The sequence below is a fragment of the Paramormyrops kingsleyae genome, chromosome 3 (assembly GCF_048594095.1).
Source record: "Paramormyrops kingsleyae isolate MSU_618 chromosome 3, PKINGS_0.4, whole genome shotgun sequence".
Lineage (NCBI taxonomy): Eukaryota > Metazoa > Chordata > Actinopteri > Osteoglossiformes > Mormyridae > Paramormyrops > Paramormyrops kingsleyae.
Window position 1 is genome coordinate 2,426,703 of NC_132799.1, and position 18,348 is coordinate 2,445,050.

An 18,348-nucleotide genomic window follows, 5' to 3' on the forward strand; every position below is an offset into this window, starting at 1 on the left:
ACAGGGACCCAAAGAGCGGGAGAGCGATACCACCACAGAGACCCAAAGAGCGGGCGAGCGATAACACCACAGGGACCCAAAGAGCGGGAGAGCGATACCACCACAGAGACCCAAAGAGCGGGCGAGCGATAACACCACAGGGACCCAAAGAGCGGGAGAGCGATACCACCACAGAGACCCAAAGAGCGGGCGAGCGATACCACCACAGAGACCCAAAGAGCGGGCGAGCGATACCACCACAGGGACCCAAAGAGCGGGCGAGCGATACCACCACAGAGACCCAAAGAGCGGGCGAGCGATACCACCACAGAGACCCAAAGAGCGGGCGAGCGATACCACCACAGAGACCCAAAGAGCGGGCGAGCGATACCACCACAGGGACCCAAAGAGCGGGCGAGAGATACCACCACAGAGACCCAAAGAGCGGGCGAGCGATACCACCACAGGGACCCAAAGAGCGGGCGAGCGATACCACCACAGAGACCCAAAGAGCGGGCGAGCGATACCACCACAGAGACCCAAAGAGCGGGCGAGCGATACCACCACAGGGACCCAAAGAGCGGGCGAGCGATACCACCACAGGGACCCAAAGAGCGGGCGAGCGATACCACCACAGGGACCCAAAGAGCGGGCGAGCGATACCACCACAGAGACCCAAAGAGCGGGCGAGCGATACCACCACAGGGACCCAAAGAGCGGGCGAGCGATACCACCACAGAGACCCAAAGAGCGGGCGAGCGATACCACCACAGGGACCCAAAGAGCGGGCGAGCGATACCACCACAGAGACCCAAAGAGCGGGCGAGCGATACCACCACAGGGACCCAAAGAGCGGGAGAGCGATACCACCACAGAGACCCAAAGAGCGGGCGAGCGATACCACCACAGAGACCCAAAGAGCGGGCGAGCGATACCACCACAGGGACCCAAAGAGCAGGCGAGCAATAACACCACAGGGACCCAAAGAGCGGGAGAGCGATACCACCACAGAGACCCAAAGAGCGGGCGAGCGATAACACCACAGGGACCCAAAGAGCGGGAGAGCGATACCACCACAGAGACCCAAAGAGCGGGCGAGCGATAACACCACAGGGACCCAAAGAGCGGGAGAGCGATACCACCACAGAGACCCAAAGAGCGGGCGAGCGATAACACCACAGGGACCCAAAGAGCGGGAGAGCGATACCACCACAGAGACCCAAAGAGCGGGCGAGCGATACCACCACAGGGACCCAAAGAGCGGGCGAGCGATACCACCACAGGGACCCAAAGAGCGGGCGAGCGATACCACCACAGGGACCCAAAGAACGGGCGAGCGATACCACCACAGGGACCCAAAGAGCGGGCGAGCGATACCACCACAGGGACCCAAAGAGCGGGCGAGCAATACCACCACAGATTATTACATTAAGGTGATAAGATTATAGGGGCTTGTGCGATGTGATGCACTTAATCTGTAAATCACACACAGTGATTGTGCGACTGTGTCCCCCAGCACAAATATTCCTCAGTTTGAAGCATCTCACCATGAGAAAACAAGCTGCCACAGTATCTGTGGAGAACTATCTAATGAAGACACATCTCTTTCCATTAATCTGCCCCGTGCTGTTAAAAATAATGGTCCAGTTTGAAAGAGCTCCTTTCCTGCGGAAAGTCAAGCCCAAACAGCACATAAATCTGTTCTCTTCATTTGTTCCAAAGCTGCTTTCCAGTCAAGCCCTGTGCCCGGGTTCAGGTGAAGGTGCCCATGTCAAACAGCACCCCCGCGCTGTTATGGAGGCACCACCCAGCGATAACGCCTGTTTTCCACACTGTCATGCCACCCATGACCCCACATTCATATGCAGCCCCCTCTAATCGTGAAAATGCACTTAAAAAAACCCCCACATTTCAAAGCAACTTCCTGGCTCCACAAGAGCGGCGACATTTTTAGATCCCAAGGACAGTTCTCGCTTCCTGGTTACCATTGTTCTCCAGCGACAGGGCCCTACCATTCCAGGGATTCAAACCTGGACACACGCGAGAGGAGGAGCCCAGACAGGGCGCCCTTGCTGTCCCAGGCACATAGACGGGGTCGTGCTGCCCTTTATCGGGGGTTTGATCAAAATGAAGTATCTGACTGGCCAATCAAATTAACAGAAAAGGGTGTTCTGAGATAGGCTCCAGACCCCTGAGATCCTGCAGAGGACAAGTGGCTACAGAAAATGGATGGATGGATGGATGGATGGAAGCATTAGTAAAGAAGCATTACTTAGTATTAACTATTAATAGTAGTAAGTTCAACATATTTAAGTTCCTAGCATATGCTAACAAGAGACTAAAAGGTAACAGATTCTCAAATATAAGGGACATCATGCAGAATGTTACTAGACAGACATTAAAACTACAGACAACAGTGACTGCAGTCTGTTCATGATCACACTACAGCCTTATTTTAACAGTACCAGTTAAAGTCTGCAAAAGCAGGCATACCCAGTTTAAATGCAGCTATTATGATCACAGAAATGGCTTGTTCTTTTCTGATTGCCCTTGATTACTCCATCCAGTTATTAAAATCCATCCATCCGACGTCTGGCAGCTTATCCTGGTCAGAGTTACAGGTCTGGAGCCCATCCCAGTCCACACGAGGCGAGGGTACACCCTGCACGAGGTAGTCAATAAAATATTAATTTAAAAATCTGGTGAGTCACTTTAATCGTGGATATTGCTATATTTATTTGCTCGACGAATTATTAACCTTCAGTGTGACGTTTAGTAATGTCTGCTATTATAGCATGTTAATATTAATGCGTGTCCGCACTTGTTTAAAAATTCTACTGACACTATTTACTTGTACAGTCTGAATGTGTATCATGCATCAGAAGCTTACATCTTCTGCTAACGTCAAACAGATGTTTTTAACTTACTGCACCAGCAATGCCTTACAAAACAGGAAACCTAATCTAGCTGACAGTAGTGGCTGTGGACGCAATGTGACACGGAGCATAAACACTCCTTGTCCGGTAGAAGGTGCTCAAACGAGATGCATGACTATGGGGGTGAGTAATGCTGATAGTGAGGGTACAAAACTCCCTGTTCTGGGGGGGTGGTTACGTCATGTTATTGCCCCATCACTGACTGCATGTTTACATTTGGAGTCTTTCGAGTTCCCATAAATATAAAAGAAAACAGAACTGTTCATTTTCGGAACCAGATATAATAATCTGGCCGGATAATCTGGTTTGCTGGTAGGACGACGTAATACAGGCTAGTTAAAACTTGACTTTTTTAAAGATCTTTATTCTTTAAAGACGTGGGACGGAAGCAATCAGCGTCAGCGCTGACATTTATAGGTTTCATGGCGGATCTGCTCCACAACAGCCTATGCTGTTTAGCAGTTACTTTTGGGCTGCACTTGGCCCGGCATCTCTCGGCCCGTTACTGCATCCAGGATCTGAACTTGCGTTGCTGAAGTTCGGCGGCGGGGCTTCGTGCTGAGCTGGGGACGGGTCAGGAAGACGGGAATGGCGCCCCTCCTCCCGCAGTTAATCACTGCTTCAAGTAAACACGACTCCCCAACAGGCACCAAACACAGTTTCTTCCTTTCTGCGGGAATGTAAACAGTGATGTCAGCCTTGTAGGCGCGCCAGCAAGTTAAGGAAAGTGTACTTTCCCATATAAAATTATTAGACTTTCCGGTCTAACTGGGATGACTATTATTCTATATTAAGTACTCAGGAAATATATCCTTTCACTTATATACTTATCAGTTCATATGCAATTCCAAACGCTTTACTCAGGCTGTAAAATCTGTAAAGAATGAAGCAAAACACCCAGGACTTGTTTCCAGAGTTTCCTGTGGGGTACCTGTCACCCAATGCCGATGGACATACTCGAGAATATATCACCTCTTAGTGGTCATATCCATGTATTTCGGCTAAATTTTATTTAAGGATCGTGGTGCGCACTAAAATAAAAGTACCGAGAGAATCCTTCGCTCGCCGCTGATTTTATATCCTGTGTAACAAATAAAAATCACCAAAAAGTCAGCTTATAAATCCAGTCTTATTAAGGTTTTAAATTACATTAAAAAAATAAATAAAATAAAATTTGGGCAAAATATAATCAGGTAGTGATGTTATCATTTTGATGTTTTTAACCAGTACTTTCTGACCTGCCTTTTAATGTAACAAAATCGCTTAAGCTAACAATGTGTCCATATATCCTGCAATTCAAACTGCGATTACTTAATCGTAATACAAGATATTCTTAATATAAATTAGAGTGGCGTGTGAGGCGACTTTTATTTTGACAGCCGCACGGACGGGAAGTGCGGCTCGGTCCCGGGGCTCCAGCAGGATCCGCGGTTGCTCTCTCTCTAGGATTTCTCTCTTCATTACATCTGCCGCCGCCTTGCGATCCTCAATATAAGGGAAATAGACGATTTTCACGTTCGACGGCGACCATGTCCGAGACATATGGTATGCATATCCGGCATTACTGCTTCATCTGTTAAGATAGATGGATAGATAGAGATCTGCGATGGAATGCATGGATCCGAGCTCTGCAAAACACCGTGCTGGGTGTTTTTGCAAGCCGATTTGCAGCGTTGGCGCTGGAGATGTCACGCGCCCCCCGGGCCGGGTAATACCGGCCGTGCCCTGGCCTCTGTATCTGCGGGGAAGCGCTCGCAGGCGGTCCGGCGATGCTTCTTGGATTCGGGGGGGGGGGGGGGGGTACTGCTGCGCCTCCTGCGCCTCCTGCGCTTCGGCATGTAAAGTGTGCATGTGTGCAAACGAGCTATTGACGCTGCATTTCCTCCATAACACGAAGGCGTATCTCCTAGACAGCTGAGCGCCCCGCTGTTTAAATGCCAAAACATATAGAGCGGCCAGTTCATTTTAAGCAGTGGGATGAGTTGGACGGCAGTTTTATACGCGATGAATTTATCACCTTACTCCGATGAATTTCTGATATTGCAAACTTTTTTCCCGTGATGTACAGTGCGGTAGCATGGTCCATAATGTATGGGCGCTTTTATCCACCCATGTTTGGGTGTTCCCCTCTTCGGCTGCGTCCTGTAATATAATTTAATTTCATGCATACGGAAAGTGTGGGGTTATAAGGCTGATGTACTGTATTCTGCCTTATCATGCATAAGTATTGCCCTGGATCGGTGTACCCCAAGGTCAAAAAGACGCTTAATGGCGTGGTGATACCGTGGTATTTCACTTCGCCTGAGGCGGGACAGCCGACACTCGGGGTCCCTGTACTTGGAGTCGGTCTCCGGGGCTGCTGTTGCACCTGCTGTGTGATGTTGTGATAAATACGGACCCGGAAATGATGCTGTCTCATCCAGATGGTGCACATGCTCCAAACCTAGGGAATGTCACAGAAATAGCGGGATTTATGTAATTAGATGTTAAATTCTGATGTTGCTCTTCATTTTTATAGACTTCCTTTTCAAGTTTCTGGTGATTGGCAATGCAGGGACTGGGAAGTCATGTCTGCTTCACCAGTTTATAGAGAAGAGATGTAAGTAGTGGTCTCCGTGGCAAAGTTTTTACGTACCGGTGATACCGAATGTTTTATGTATCTCGTTCCAATTTGGTCATTTAGTACTCATCTCTCACCCTGATTGACTCATTTCATTATAATAACATTTTGTTATGAAAATTTTATTGCAAAGGCCCCAGTAGCAAATGAGTATAGAAGAACGTTGTCAGGGAATCAGGCTGCTGATGTTGTCGTGTGTTGTTTGCTCGGCCAGTCAAAGAAGACTCGAACCACACTATCGGCGTGGAGTTTGGCTCGAAGATAATCAACGTAGTGAACAAGTTTGTCAAGCTGCAGATCTGGGACACGGCAGGACAAGAGCGCTTCAGGTAGGAGGGAGGCTCGCCCGGCCGCTGCCTGCCGCCGTCACCCGTCTCCGTGGCTTTGCGTACGGGTCGGCCATCTTGCCAGCCATCATATAAGCCTCCACGTACCACGACGGTGCCAGAATCACCCGGCAACGTCTGAGTCACACTTGCGCGTGGCGGGGGGGTCGGATCTGCCCGTGATTCAAGCCCGGGCCCCCTCCATCTCCCCGCCACAATCTGTTTGGATTTTTTCAAGCATAAACACCAGCTCTTGGAAATTATATTTTATATTTATAACCACAAAGAGTCTCCTTGACGCCCACGTTCTGGGCTCTGTGTCCCTGAGGTCCGATTGCTCACCGCTGGCCCGTCTCCCCGTGTCCAGGTCAGTGACTCGGAGCTACTACAGAGGTGCCGCAGGGGCCCTGCTTGTGTATGACATCACCAGGTAAACACTGACCATGTGCTCACTCGGCATCCAGTCAGATTTCAGCGTGAAAGTCTAGGGGATGCAGCCGTTAGAACATGACTTTTCTGCAGAAATGCCAGTTTGTTAGATGCGGGTGACAATCCTGCTTCTAGATCCCACCCCCCATATGTCCCTAATGTCCTCGTCCCCTTCCCCTCAGCCGGGAGACCTATAATGCCCTGACCAACTGGCTGACGGACGCGAGAATGCTGGCCAGCCAAAACATCGTCATCATCCTGTGTGGGAACAAGAAGGACCTGGACAGTGACAGGGAGGTCACCTTCTTGGAAGCGTCCCGCTTCGCCCAGGAGAATGGTGCGTCTGAGCGGGCACGTCCTGGCCGACCCCTCCGGGTCCTTCTCTGTTTGTTTACGTGTTTGGGGCTGTCGCTTCCTCTGTTCTGTTTTCTGCAATTCTAGCTGGCAGCGTTTATTCATTAAACTGCTTAATCCAGTGTGACGTCATCATCCTTTCAGCAGACTCAGTTAAATCCGCTACATTTGGCTTGAGTTACCTGATTTGGGGGGTTAAAGGCAGGATTTGGCCGCCTGTTCATTCAGGGCAGGTTCGGTTCTTTGGCCACTGCGCCACCTGCTGACGCCTCTGTGTACTGCAGCAGGATCCATTCCGGTCTGGTCTGCGTTAGAGATGAGTTTGAAGAGGCTTTAGCGTGAGCTGGGTGCTATTTGATTGATTAAATGGCAGACTTGGTTATTTTCCCCTTTCTGCTGTCTGGTGATACGTTCTGCTTGCGCTCCTTTATTCTGAGCAGAAACAGTCCTGAATGAGCAGAGCTTCAGAAACAGTCCTGAATGAGCAGAGCTTCAGAAACAGTCCTGAATGAGCAGAGCTTCAGAAACAGTCCTGAATGAGCAGAGCTTCAGAAACAGTCCTGAATGAGCAGAGCTTCAGAAACAGTCCTGAATGAGCAGAGCTTCAGAAACAGTCCTGGATGAGCAGAGCTTCAGAAACAGTCCTGAATGAGCAGAGCTTCAGAAACAGTCCTGGATGAGCAGAGCTTCAGAAACAGTCCTGAATGAGCAGAGCTTCAGAAACAGTCCTGAATGAGCAGAGCTTCAGACTGGTTATTAGCCGGACGTTCAGGCTAGACAGCTAAATGTGAAAGTGGAGAGGCAAAGGGCTTATGGGGCAGGTTTAAACCTCGTAATGATGGGTAGTTGTGCTAGTGTTATCAGTAAGGACAGCAGGTGGCGTGGTGGCTAACAAATTTAAGTGTAGCGTAGCACAATGAGCCCCAGCTTGGTTTGGATGGAAGCATTAAAATAATACAAAAATAAAATGATACGTGGTGTTTGGAAAACACAATAGACTTTTGAAGTGCATTGATTTAAAGTATTTTTAGAGGTATTTTACTTTTAATGCCGATGACGTTTTTATGATATTATTATAGATCAGTCATTTTTTTTGGTCTGTAAAAATCAATAGACCATTTGCCACAATACCATAGTTAGACCACTAGAGGCCGCTGCTGGATTCCTCTAAGAGGCTGGTAATACCCTGCTCTGAACAGGGTTACATAACCGCGATTTGCCGTACTGTGCAGTTAGCAGATGTGGGTTTGTCTGGACGTGTTTATGATGTCATTTAGCTGGATCTGGATCTCTGCTTGTTGGCTTCCAGAGCTGATGTTCCTGGAGACCAGCGCCTTGACTGGGGAGAACGTGGAAGAGGCCTTCACACAGTGTGCCAGAAAGATCCTCAACAAGATAGAATCAGGTCAGCACGGGGGGGGGTTGTGGTTTCACTCTACATTTCTGTGGGGTCCTCGCAGTGGCTTTCGTCAGTGTACATGCATCTGATTATGGCTAAAGTGGGTGTGTCAAAGGGAGTGGATTCCCAGTATTCATGCCTTGGTTCTGGTACACATGGGCGTTTGTGAACATTCTGGTGGAGTGGAAGCTGGCTGCCAGCAGGGAGTGCTGTAAGTGCAACTTTGATTACTGTACTTGATTCCAGGAGGGTATTCCACAAACCAGATTTCCCAGTTAGCTGGCTAACTTAAGCCAAACATGAAAACTTTCCAGTTGAAACAGAGATGAGTGACATTCCTAATGGACAATTGTTGCATTTGGCTTAAGTTATGTGACTCATGAAGAAATCCTGCTTTGTGGAATATCCCCCACCACCCCACAATGGGGGGACATGTAGCCCCAGTGCTAACCGACAGGCTAACCGGCAGCTGACTCCCGCTCTGATCGCCCACCAGGGGAGCTGGACCCGGAGAGGATGGGCTCGGGTATCCAGTACGGGGATGCTGCCCTGCGGCAGCTGCGCTCCCCCCGCCGGGCTCAGGCCCAGAGCGCGCAGGAGTGCGGTTGCTAATGGCGGCGCTGGAGAGACGGCGTGACCTCCGGGCCCAGGTGAGCCCTCCGCGACACGCGCACAGCCGTCCGCTGTCACCACCACAGGTAGAGTTACAGGGCCTTACATGTGTAGACCGTCTCCATAGGAGGGGAGTTCCGGTCTTAATTCTCACTTGATCACGCTGCGTCCTGTACAGTCCGCCTTGGGTCCCATTGGGTCTCAGTGACTAAATTATGTAATAAATGCTATGGGAAGCATCGCATAGCGAGGGGTGTGCCGCTTTCTGAGCGGGCCAGACTGACTGGCAGACTAACAATGTGCTCTGCAATGCAGGAGAATTATTCTGAATCTTTTAGTTGCTGTGATGGGGGGGGGGAGATCTGTGAAGCACTTAGTGGAAAGAGCACAAAAGCCCATAAGTCATAAGGAAGGCGTTGGTTACGCACACACCAGAGTGTGCGGCAGGCGCATGTGTCGCGTCTGTGACCTCGTGTCTGTGACGACGCATCTGTGACATCGTGTCTGTGATGACGCATCTGTGACGACGCATCTGTGACCTCGTATCTGTGATGACGCATCTGTGACGACGCGTCTGTGACCTCGTGTCTGTGATGATGCGTCTGTGACTTCGTGTTTGTGACCTCGCGTCTGTGACCACGCACCAGCTCCACGTCCTTGGGGACTGGCAGTCGTCACCCTCCTGCATTAATTAGGCCCCCTATATACCCTCCCGACGGCTTCCCAAGCTGTTCAAGGCCTGGCCCAAACCCCCTCAGTTCCAGATCTACCTATGGATTAGTACATGGGTTTCCAAACTTCACAGCCCTCATTTTTCTGACCTGGGGGGTCCCTCTTGGTACATTTCACCGATCCAGGGGTGGGGGCGTGGATTGCTATCATCCGATTGCAGTTAAAATGGAAATTGTTAGAAACAATTTACAGTGATCTTGTGATCCCCTACTTTGGGAACCATGTATTATAAGTAAGGTGATGTAGTTTAACATGAATATCATTTTGTTACTTGGTCGATGTGTGTTTTACCTTAATTTTGACTTTTTCATGGGGTGGATTCAGGGTGAGCAATCGGGCCGTAGGGTTGTATAGCAGGACCCCCTCGTAGTAACGCCTTCTGGGCTGTAACTGTCACTGAGCCCTGTAGACAGGCAATGAGGAGCTGTGATTGGAGGGCTGAGGACTGGGGGTGGAGCCAGGGAGCTCCTCCCCCACTGTGCCCTTGAGGGTCCCGCAGGCTCCGCCCCTCCTCAGCCGGAGGTGACACAGCAGCCCCAGATAAAGCACCATCCTTGGTGACAGGGTCCCTCTCTGCTCACCCGAGCAGGACAGCCCGGGGCGGGATGGGCACGGCGCGGATGGGCGGTTATATTTAACCGTGGATATCGCGAGCGGCTCCTTGCCCGGGGCGTCAGGCTCCACTGACCGGCCATATTTGGGTCCGGCTGCATTTCGTGCCGGATGCCAGCGACGCAAATAGATAAGGAAAGATTTTCAGGGAAGCAAAGGTCGGGACAGCTCCTGGAATCCACCCCTGCCGAGTAAAGGTGCCGGAGCCAGAGCCAGAGCCAGAGCGTGCTGGGGGGGAGGGGCAGAGGGCCTGCATGCCCCCCATCTTCCCTTCTGTTCCCCTTCGCAGGCGCCTGTACAGAGAGGAGAGCGGGTGGAGCGATTGTGCGTCCCTTGGCCATCCCAGCGGGGAGTGAGAGACAGACTCCTGCCTGACTTTCCTTTCATTTCCATAAAGAGTCGTCGCTGGGGGGGCATTAGGATTGAGACCCCAGAGGGTCGCAGAACCTTGGCCTAGCCTGACCCGGAAGCTTTCTAGTGGAGGATGCGGCCCCCACCCTTAACCCTTCAGACTGGCGTTGCCATGCCATCCTGACCTCCTGCATCATGTATTTCTTGTATAAATATGGATTCTATTGTATCAGACAAAGCATGTTTTATGAACTGAATGACTGCTTTACATTGGTAGAGTCTAACACAATGTCATTTTGAACTACTTACCTTGACTTAAATCTGTTCTGTCATGCAATGGGCTTTTTAATCAGTAGTGTCTTCGTAACACAAGCTGGTTGCACTCGTCAGGATTATTTTGCAGATTATCAAGCTTTGTTTGTTTTGAATGGCATGACAGTTACTCATGCTTTGTTAATTTATATTCGTAAATAGTGTCTTTTTTTAAATAAAAACAAAGTTTGATTTGATCCGGTTTGCTTTCTTTGTTCTTAAAATAACCAAAGGACTGACCTTAAGTCTTAGTTAACATAATTGTGCAGGTTTACTGCTACTGATTTCCAGGGAACACCGATTATGAACCTCCTTTGAACAACTTCAGACTTTGTTTCCCTTAACTTATGCTTTTGTTTTCGATTGAAGGATTTAAAAAAAACTTTTATTTGTAAAATCGGCATTAGGTTCTTTGATGGCTGAACAGTTAAATGAAGTGCTTTGGTTTTACAGTTTAACATATTTGCAGAGAGTTTGTGGGATTTCAGTAAAAACCCGCTTTGGTTGATGGGACCTCGTTCCTGTGTCCTTTCTACTGGCCACCTCCCTCCGCCATGGAATCCACATCCATGGCTTCTTCCCCAAGGGCAGATTAGGCGACTTGTCGCAGGCAAAAAATAACACTGGGAGGTTTTTTTTGTCATCCGGGCGTCGAGTCTGCCCTTGCAAGCTGGGGATTATTTGGTTGTGTTGACATAGCAGGCTGGACCAATGCTTACCATGGTGAAGCGCTGGAGAAATCGATAAACCCTCAGACAGGAACATTGTTCCACACTTCTTTTCATTTTCAGCTCAAAAAAATTGTCAGGAATTAATGCGCATTGAGACACGGAATGGCACCAAAGATGGCAAACAGGTCTCTGGATTTTATGCGACTTGCCAAAGTCTGTATATAGCATCAGCTGTGATTAATATTGGGCTCCTTCCCACGCCGCTGCACCTTCTGGAAATACAATAAATATCTGGAGCCTTTAAAAATACGGATCTGTTTTACACAAGCTCATATTCAAAGAACAAGACGCAAAATACAGCTGGAATGTGATTTATTTCAAACATTTTTCTGTTTTCCATGCCACTTGCCAAAACAATCCCTGTACAGAATGTTTAAGTCAAAAATGTAAACACTGACATTACTCCCGCAATCGATAATGAAGCATACTGGGCCTGGCTGAATACTGCGCACACATGCAGCCATTCCTGGGCGTTACGGGCACAAATGCAGCCCCCTCCATGCCAGCGTGCCACTGGCATCGCTTAGCACACTCTCAGCCTTGTCCGGCTGCCAGGCTTCCGAAACGTCTTTATAAACACCCTTCACCACAATATGTGGCGCGCCTTTAGCATTCCGGCTCGCCACCCATTGTCCCCGTGCTATGAGCGTCCTGCTCTTTCACATGCCCACTCACAGATGCCCACTCACAGATGCCATTTAGAAATACAACCATTCATTGCATTACAAGAATGTGGTTAATATCTTCTGAGTTTGCAGTACATATAGAGGGAATCAGATACTTCTGAGCATTCCCATGAAAGAAGGGTGTTTAAGAAGCAGTATATTGGAATGACTGTTGCCTAACGGTGTAAAATCACAGGCTATTTTTTTTAATCGATTACGCTGGTGTGGAGTAGGTGCTGGTGTATTATGTCACGTGACGACGTGTTTCTTCTGTTACACAGACTACAGCACGTTCAGTTTCTAAGCAGAGAAAAGCTTCGTATCGTACAAACATCCACCTAGAAATCATTCCCAAAATATAATCTAGAATATACGATTGTCACCCACTGTAATATCTAAAGTATTATATATATTTTTTTTTCCTTTGAGGTCAAACAATCATTTTCAGTCTTTGACGTAAATAATAATTAAAAACACTTAATGACAGGAATACGGGAATTTAAAATACAAACACAAAATTGCCTGCGAAAAAGTTAAAATAACAGCATTAAACATTAAAGTAGGTAAAGTGGTAAAACCAGGTAATTTGGCTGAGGTATCCAGTTATACACAGAAATAAACCTTTTAACATCTTCAAAAATGATACGCCATCAATTTTACAAAAAGGGATGAAATTCAGCATCAAGCTTGAGAAGGCTCAGCAAATCATTATTTCAGCCTCAGTAATGTGAAATTTGAAAACCCGAGAGAGCAGCACTCCGACGAAATCTGGCAGCCTTTAGGATTGATTTAGACTTTCCATGGCTTTCTGCTACGACACGTTTAGACTGAAATACTGTACTAACGACTAACTGCACAGAATGCTGCCAGATGCCCCTTGTACCAGAAATACAGCTCTGGAAAAAATTACCACAGCAAAATTTTCTGTTTCACTCATTTCTCAATTTACGGTATGTGTCTGAGTAAAACTGCAGCCTGGCTCTTGGCTGCTTGATGAAGGGCTTCTTCCTGGCTTTATGGGACTAGGAGCCTCATATGAACTGTCCTAGCAGTGCACTTCACACCACTTAATGTTTCCCATTCTTTCAGAAGGTCACCTGACGTCACCCTCTGATTTATGAGGCACTGTTGTATAAGTTGACGGTCATCTCTGACATTAGAAAGTCGCTTCCGCCCTCTAGCAGGCTGGTTTCTGGTCGTCCGCAGTGTCTCCTGCTTCACTTCGTTCTTGTGCAGTGCTGTCTTAGAAACAGCAGCCTGTCTCACAGTGTAGCCTTCTGCCAGCTGAACCAGGATTAAACCAGGATTTAAAAATGCAGATTTAAATATATAAAGTGGTCTGTTAAAGTTTTCCAGAGCTATATATGCTAATAATAGTTTAACTTCTGAGAAACAGCTACTGCACTGGGCAGGTAAACTCGACTCAACACTTTTCTGCTTGCAGTTGGTAAGTCACAGCAAAATAAGGACATTTCTGTCGAAAAGAAAACAAAGAAGGGTAACGTGGGGAACATTCAGTTACATTAGCACAGTGCATTAACCACAAATACAATAAATACACCATAAATTCACAAAATACATTCTACTTTTTTCAAAATTTTAAAAATATGGAATCAGAGAACCTCAGATTAATAACTTTTTTGTACAGAAAAATATCAACAATCACTGAATAAAAAGCCTCCTGGTCTGTATCAAACACAATTGAAGGACAGAAACGTGCCAATGAATGTCAATGAATGTCAATGAATATCAGCCCCGACTGTTACAGTAAGCGAAGGTCCCACTAAGGGCACCCAAGCTCCCGCTATCTCTAACTTGGTAAGTTTATCGACGCAATATCTGTAATTCATTAGCTGGTAAAGGTGTGTGATAAACACATTGTGTCAAACGCAAGCTAGCAGACAGGCCTCCTGTCCCACGCTGCCTGGGATACGCTCCACGGACACAAGCCGGCACTGTACTGGATAAGCGCTTACAGAAGGTGGCCACCTGCATGGACGGATGGATGGATGGATGGATGGATACGTTGAATGCCTTCAAGGAATGTTTAGTCCTCTGATTTAGGTAATACAGACATGTTTTGTCTAAATCATACTATTTTCTGAACGCGGTCAGTAATAGATGAAGTGTTGTGCAATTTCAGTCATCTACATAAATCAAGGAACATTTTTTATATTTTCATCCTGAGAGTAATATTTTAGAAAAAATTTAAATTTCAAAACTCAGGCATACAAACTCCCCACATAAGAATACCAATGTTTATAATAAAATGGAAAAACTTTTAAAAGGTTTCTTATCATGCTGAAATGAATGCGTTTGTAATATTGCTGTGTGGGTTCTGTTGTGACTGTCTGGTGTTTCTGCTTAAAAACACAGATTTGTTGTCTGTTTTGACAGCAACAAACTTTGGAATGGTCAAAAAGGGAAATGGGTAACAGAGGTGAGACACCCCGATCGCCCCAGTCACGTTTTAAAAGATCACAAATTGTCAGCTGCCAGCGTACCAGAGGCCAGGAATCCAAGCCTCTGATTGGTCAGAGAGGCTTCCAGCTGATGTGTACCCGCCCCCTCGCGTTCTGTCCTACCGCGACCGAGCTGAGAAGCAGCGCATGTACTCAGTCATCCAGGGGTCATAGTCAGGGAGCAGCTTGGTGTGGTGCCTCTCCTCCACGTCGGCTGACCGGGCTCTGCGCCTGCCCTGGGCCTTCAGCTGCTTCTCTACCTCCCGCCTGGTCTTGGCGCGTAAAGCCGATGCATGAATCTGAGGAGAAACATATGTAAACGTGACAACCAGCAAGGACCCTATGCTATAGGCCATTGCACTCAGGAAGATTCATGCACCTCGTTCCCGAGGCAAGCATCATGCCAGCCTATAATGCTGATTACAAAATCCTGAGGTCGCATCCCATTAACAAATTACTTCATGTACGTCAACCGATCTGCAGTGGAAACAGGGAGGTAGGTGACTTGCACATTTCGGTGAAAACTGTGAGCCATCAAAAAATACTCCTTATGTTCATATGCTTTGCTTTTATTATTATAATTATTACAAAAATAGCACTTTCAGATATCCAGTAAACCAATGTATAGACCTTGAATGGACCTTTTCATCATCTGAGTGAAGTTTGATCATCAGGTGCATTTGATATCATGAATCCCGGACGCCGGGACTGTGACGTCTCGTAAACACACCTTACAAAACACATCTGCTTGACTTGTCTCAGCCACTTTGCAAAACTACTCGACTACCTGGGATCACAGCAGAGACCCCCCCCCCCCCCGACATAAACCTTTATAGCACGGAAAAAAATCCAGGGAGGAGTATCTCAGATACCCCTTTGCAGCAGGTCATTCATGTACAGAAGTAAACTTTTTTTGTTTGGTTTAAGTGCCTCACAATCTGTGGGACAGCAGCAAAGGCAAAAAAACATGAGTCTCATGGGCCAAATGTAAGACATGACACCAACGTGACCCTCAAGTGGTTCCAGAACCAAACGGCAGCTGCTGACGTGTAAAGCCTCACCTCGCTGGTGGAGGTGCACGGCCCAACGTTGTGGGTCCTCTTGGCTGCCATCTCGGCCTGCTTCTCCCCGCTGCCGTACAAGGCAAACGGGTGCCGGTTCTCCTTGTCGGGCTCCGTCACCCCCCGGGGCTGGCTCTTGGCCCTAGTCGACTTTCGCAGCCGACGGGGTGGGACTGCACCCTGGCCGTCTAGGCGGGCAGCTTGAAGGCCCTCTTTCCCGATAAGATCTAGCTCATGTCTTTTCATCGGATCCTTGTTCACAGTGGCTTGTACAGCTGAAATCACGACACAGTGACACAGCTTGTTGTACCTGCACTTAATTACATGCAATACTGCTACAATATTTCAGTAGAACAGGAAATGTACCGAATCCTTCATGTATCACGGAAAAAAGTACAAACCTCTCTGAGGGATCTTCTCAGCCTCAGCCTGTTCGCCTTTTTCAGGGGCGCAAACCTGCGGTTCTGTCACCTCTCCCGGCTGGTTCTCTGGCTTTTGTGGTGCCAGAGCCTCCGGTTCCGAACCCGGCGGCATCTCCTCTTTAGTCTTCGGCAACATTTTCTTCCTGCTCTGTGGCGAGGACCTGTCACTGGAATCAGAGTCACTTTCCCAGCCCCCCCAAAACCAGGGCCGGTGGCTCTGCTCCAAAAGCCTCCTGGTGAGTCTGTATTTCAGTGAGTCCTCGTAACACTTTGCGTAGGTGTCCCATTTCGGGTCCTTGAACTTCTTCATATACTCACTTCTAATCTTCTTTGTCACCATGCCTGTCTTTCAACGAACTAAACCCTCCAACCTACGTTTGGCGCCTGTAATGGACATCAAATAATATAGGTCACATTTTGACAGCGTCAACTTTTATGCAATATCGCAAGGTCGCCATCTCCCACGCATCTGGCGGACACTCACGCTTTCAGACTGTCACGCTCACGCAAGATATCTTACGGCAAATCATACAGACTATTTACAAGTAAATAAAACTCTTACATACATGTAAATATGTTTTCGACTTGCGTCAAATTTAAAATCTCACGCCAACCAGCTGAACGTCTGCAGCCCGGGATACAGTTCCCTAAAGTACATTTGCTAACAACTTGGATAAATGGAACCATGCAGCTGAATCGGACAAAACCCCCGGTGTATGCATTATCCCGCTAGACATTTAAACCAAAACATTCCCGCGACGTACTCGCCCCCACCACAATAGGAAACCAATAGGGGAAGTAGAAGCAGCACCGCCGCCCCCCCCAAAACATGCCCAGAAATGGCGTCTAAATAATCCTACGCGCTAGGACCGATTCTACGCCACAAACTGCATCCATTTACTTTAACATTTACATTTTAACATTATGGTTCGACGCCACCTGCATGTAATGCCAATACCTTGCAGCGACACGTTAATTCTTCTCCTCGTTTTAAACGCGACGTTTTACCGCAGCCGAGCTTCGCTTACGAAACCTCCCCCCCCCTTTGCGACGCGATTTTCCCGTTGCACCGATGCAACACTATGAAGTTAAGGGGCGATTTAGTAGCCATTCGACTCCTTTGCACTTGGTAGGAATAAAACGCTACGTTCGCATTACTGTACATCAGTGTATAAATAAGAGACGCTGCTTACCGGACGGGCTCCACAGAGCAGATGGCGAGCTGACGTCACCTCCGCTACGCCCCGCCCCGAGATTTAACGCTGGGGAGATTAATTCACAAAATCCCCGCTGCTAGGAGAGCCGAGCCGGTACGATATTTCCCGCTGCCTCGGTTTTGCACCCAAGTAACAACGATAACACAGTACACAGTACTTAGCGACCTACTAAAGGATGACATGGATTAAAAACGAGACGTGCTGGCTTTGATCACCTAAAACACGGGCGGTCTGTTCTCCCTGGATACGATTTTATGCAAAAGGACAAAAATAATTCAAATGTTGAACTTGGGCTCTGCTTACAGGCGGTCGTGTTAACCAGTTCACAAAATAAATGTAGGCCTACCGTATAGTGAGAATATGAAACCAGTTGCTCGTTTAATATCAAGATGTAGTCTGTTATTCTTTAAATTTGTTTTAGCGTGTTTTTGTGGTTATCTGTTTCTGTTTGCACTTTTATGTTAAACATTTATTTTGCTGCCCATCCGGAACAGGACAACCTAGAAAAAGAGATTTTGTATCTCAGTGGAACCTTCCTGTTTAAATAAAGGATAGACTAATAAAATGAATTATTTACTATATGATATGCAATGAAAGTCTTCATTAGTTAAGTTTGTTTTTAATAAGTAGATACTGATAAAGCGACAATATCTCGACTTGTAGTTTGGCGCTGCGGACTTTTATTTTTATTACTTTGCGGAATGTGTACGGAAAGACTACAGGTGCAGATAGACCGGTATAAGGTGTCACCGTGTTTTGCCTGAGACTTGAGAAAGGTGACAGGCGGGGGCAGACGGAGCGGGAGCGGGTCCCCGACATACCGCTAAGAGGCGCGCATTCCGCAGGAGTCAGCGCCCGGATCGCTTTACGCCACTGTACACGCAGCTGCGGCGGCCAGTGCCGCTTTACTGTATAAATATAGTTAGCTGATGACGTTAGAGCGATCGGTGCTGGCAGCCAAATGAACAGTGGGTACTGTTAAGGTTACTTCGTCTGGTTTGCGTCTGGGGTTCATTTACTCTCATCGTGTGATTTATTATTTAGTTCAATTAATGTCAGGGTTTATATAACTATATAATTAGTTTATAAAACATTTTAACTTGTTTTTGTCTTTATACCAGAAAGACT

General features: G+C 47.6%; 2 protein-coding genes across 7 annotated transcripts; one reads left to right on the forward strand and one right to left on the reverse strand.

The window, feature by feature from the left end:
• The first annotated feature begins 2,981 nt into the window (after positions 1-2,981).
• On the forward strand, positions 2,982-10,859 carry rab4a (RAB4a, member RAS oncogene family). 2 transcript variants are annotated; one of them, XM_023833689.2, is made up of 8 exons: positions 2,982-3,038; positions 5,434-5,514; positions 5,750-5,864; positions 6,229-6,291; positions 6,473-6,627; positions 7,954-8,049; positions 8,540-8,693; positions 10,289-10,859. In XM_023833689.2, exons 1-7 carry the CDS (start codon positions 3,023-3,025, stop codon positions 8,653-8,655), a joined length of 642 nt encoding a protein of 213 aa, XP_023689457.1. In that variant the 5' UTR covers positions 2,982-3,022; the 3' UTR covers positions 8,656-8,693; positions 10,289-10,859. The 2 variants fall into 2 exon arrangements, with proteins under 2 accessions (XP_023689457.1, XP_023689456.1); XM_023833688.2 differs by lacking the exon at positions 2,982-3,038 and adding an exon at positions 4,277-4,460.
• Positions 10,860-11,688: 829 nt separating this feature from the next.
• On the reverse strand, positions 11,689-17,643 carry ccsapb (centriole, cilia and spindle-associated protein b). Of its 5 annotated transcripts, none has more exons than XM_023833766.2 (4): positions 17,567-17,643; positions 15,983-16,387; positions 15,582-15,856; positions 11,689-14,819 (listed from the first exon to the last, which is right to left on the reverse strand). In XM_023833766.2, exons 2-4 carry the CDS (start codon positions 16,341-16,343, stop codon positions 14,640-14,642), a joined length of 816 nt encoding a protein of 271 aa, XP_023689534.2. In that variant the 5' UTR covers positions 16,344-16,387; positions 17,567-17,643; the 3' UTR covers positions 11,689-14,639. The 5 variants fall into 5 exon arrangements, with proteins under 5 accessions (XP_023689534.2, XP_023689535.2, XP_023689530.2 ...); XM_023833767.2 differs by lacking the exon at positions 17,567-17,643 and adding an exon at positions 17,436-17,554; XM_023833762.2 differs by lacking the exon at positions 17,567-17,643 and adding an exon at positions 17,197-17,302.
• Between the last annotated feature and the right edge of the window lie 705 nt (positions 17,644-18,348).

Coding starts and splice junctions, on each gene's coding strand:
- rab4a (XM_023833689.2), top strand. Junction 5,515..5,749: donor CCAGTTTATAGAGAAGAGAT/GTAAGTAGTGGT, acceptor TTGCTCGGCCAG/TCAAAGAAGACTCGAACCAC. Junction 6,292..6,472: donor CTTGTGTATGACATCACCAG/GTAAACACTGAC, acceptor CCTTCCCCTCAG/CCGGGAGACCTATAATGCCC.
- ccsapb (XM_023833766.2), bottom strand. CDS start 16,343: ATGGTGACAAAGAAGATTAGAAGTGAGTATATGAAGAAGTTCAAGGAC. Junction 15,857..15,982: donor TGAGAAGATCCCTCAGAGAG/GTTTGTACTTTT, acceptor TCGTGATTTCAG/CTGTACAAGCCACTGTGAAC. Junction 14,820..15,581: donor CGTGCACCTCCACCAGCGAG/GTGAGGCTTTAC, acceptor GTTTCTCCTCAG/ATTCATGCATCGGCTTTACG.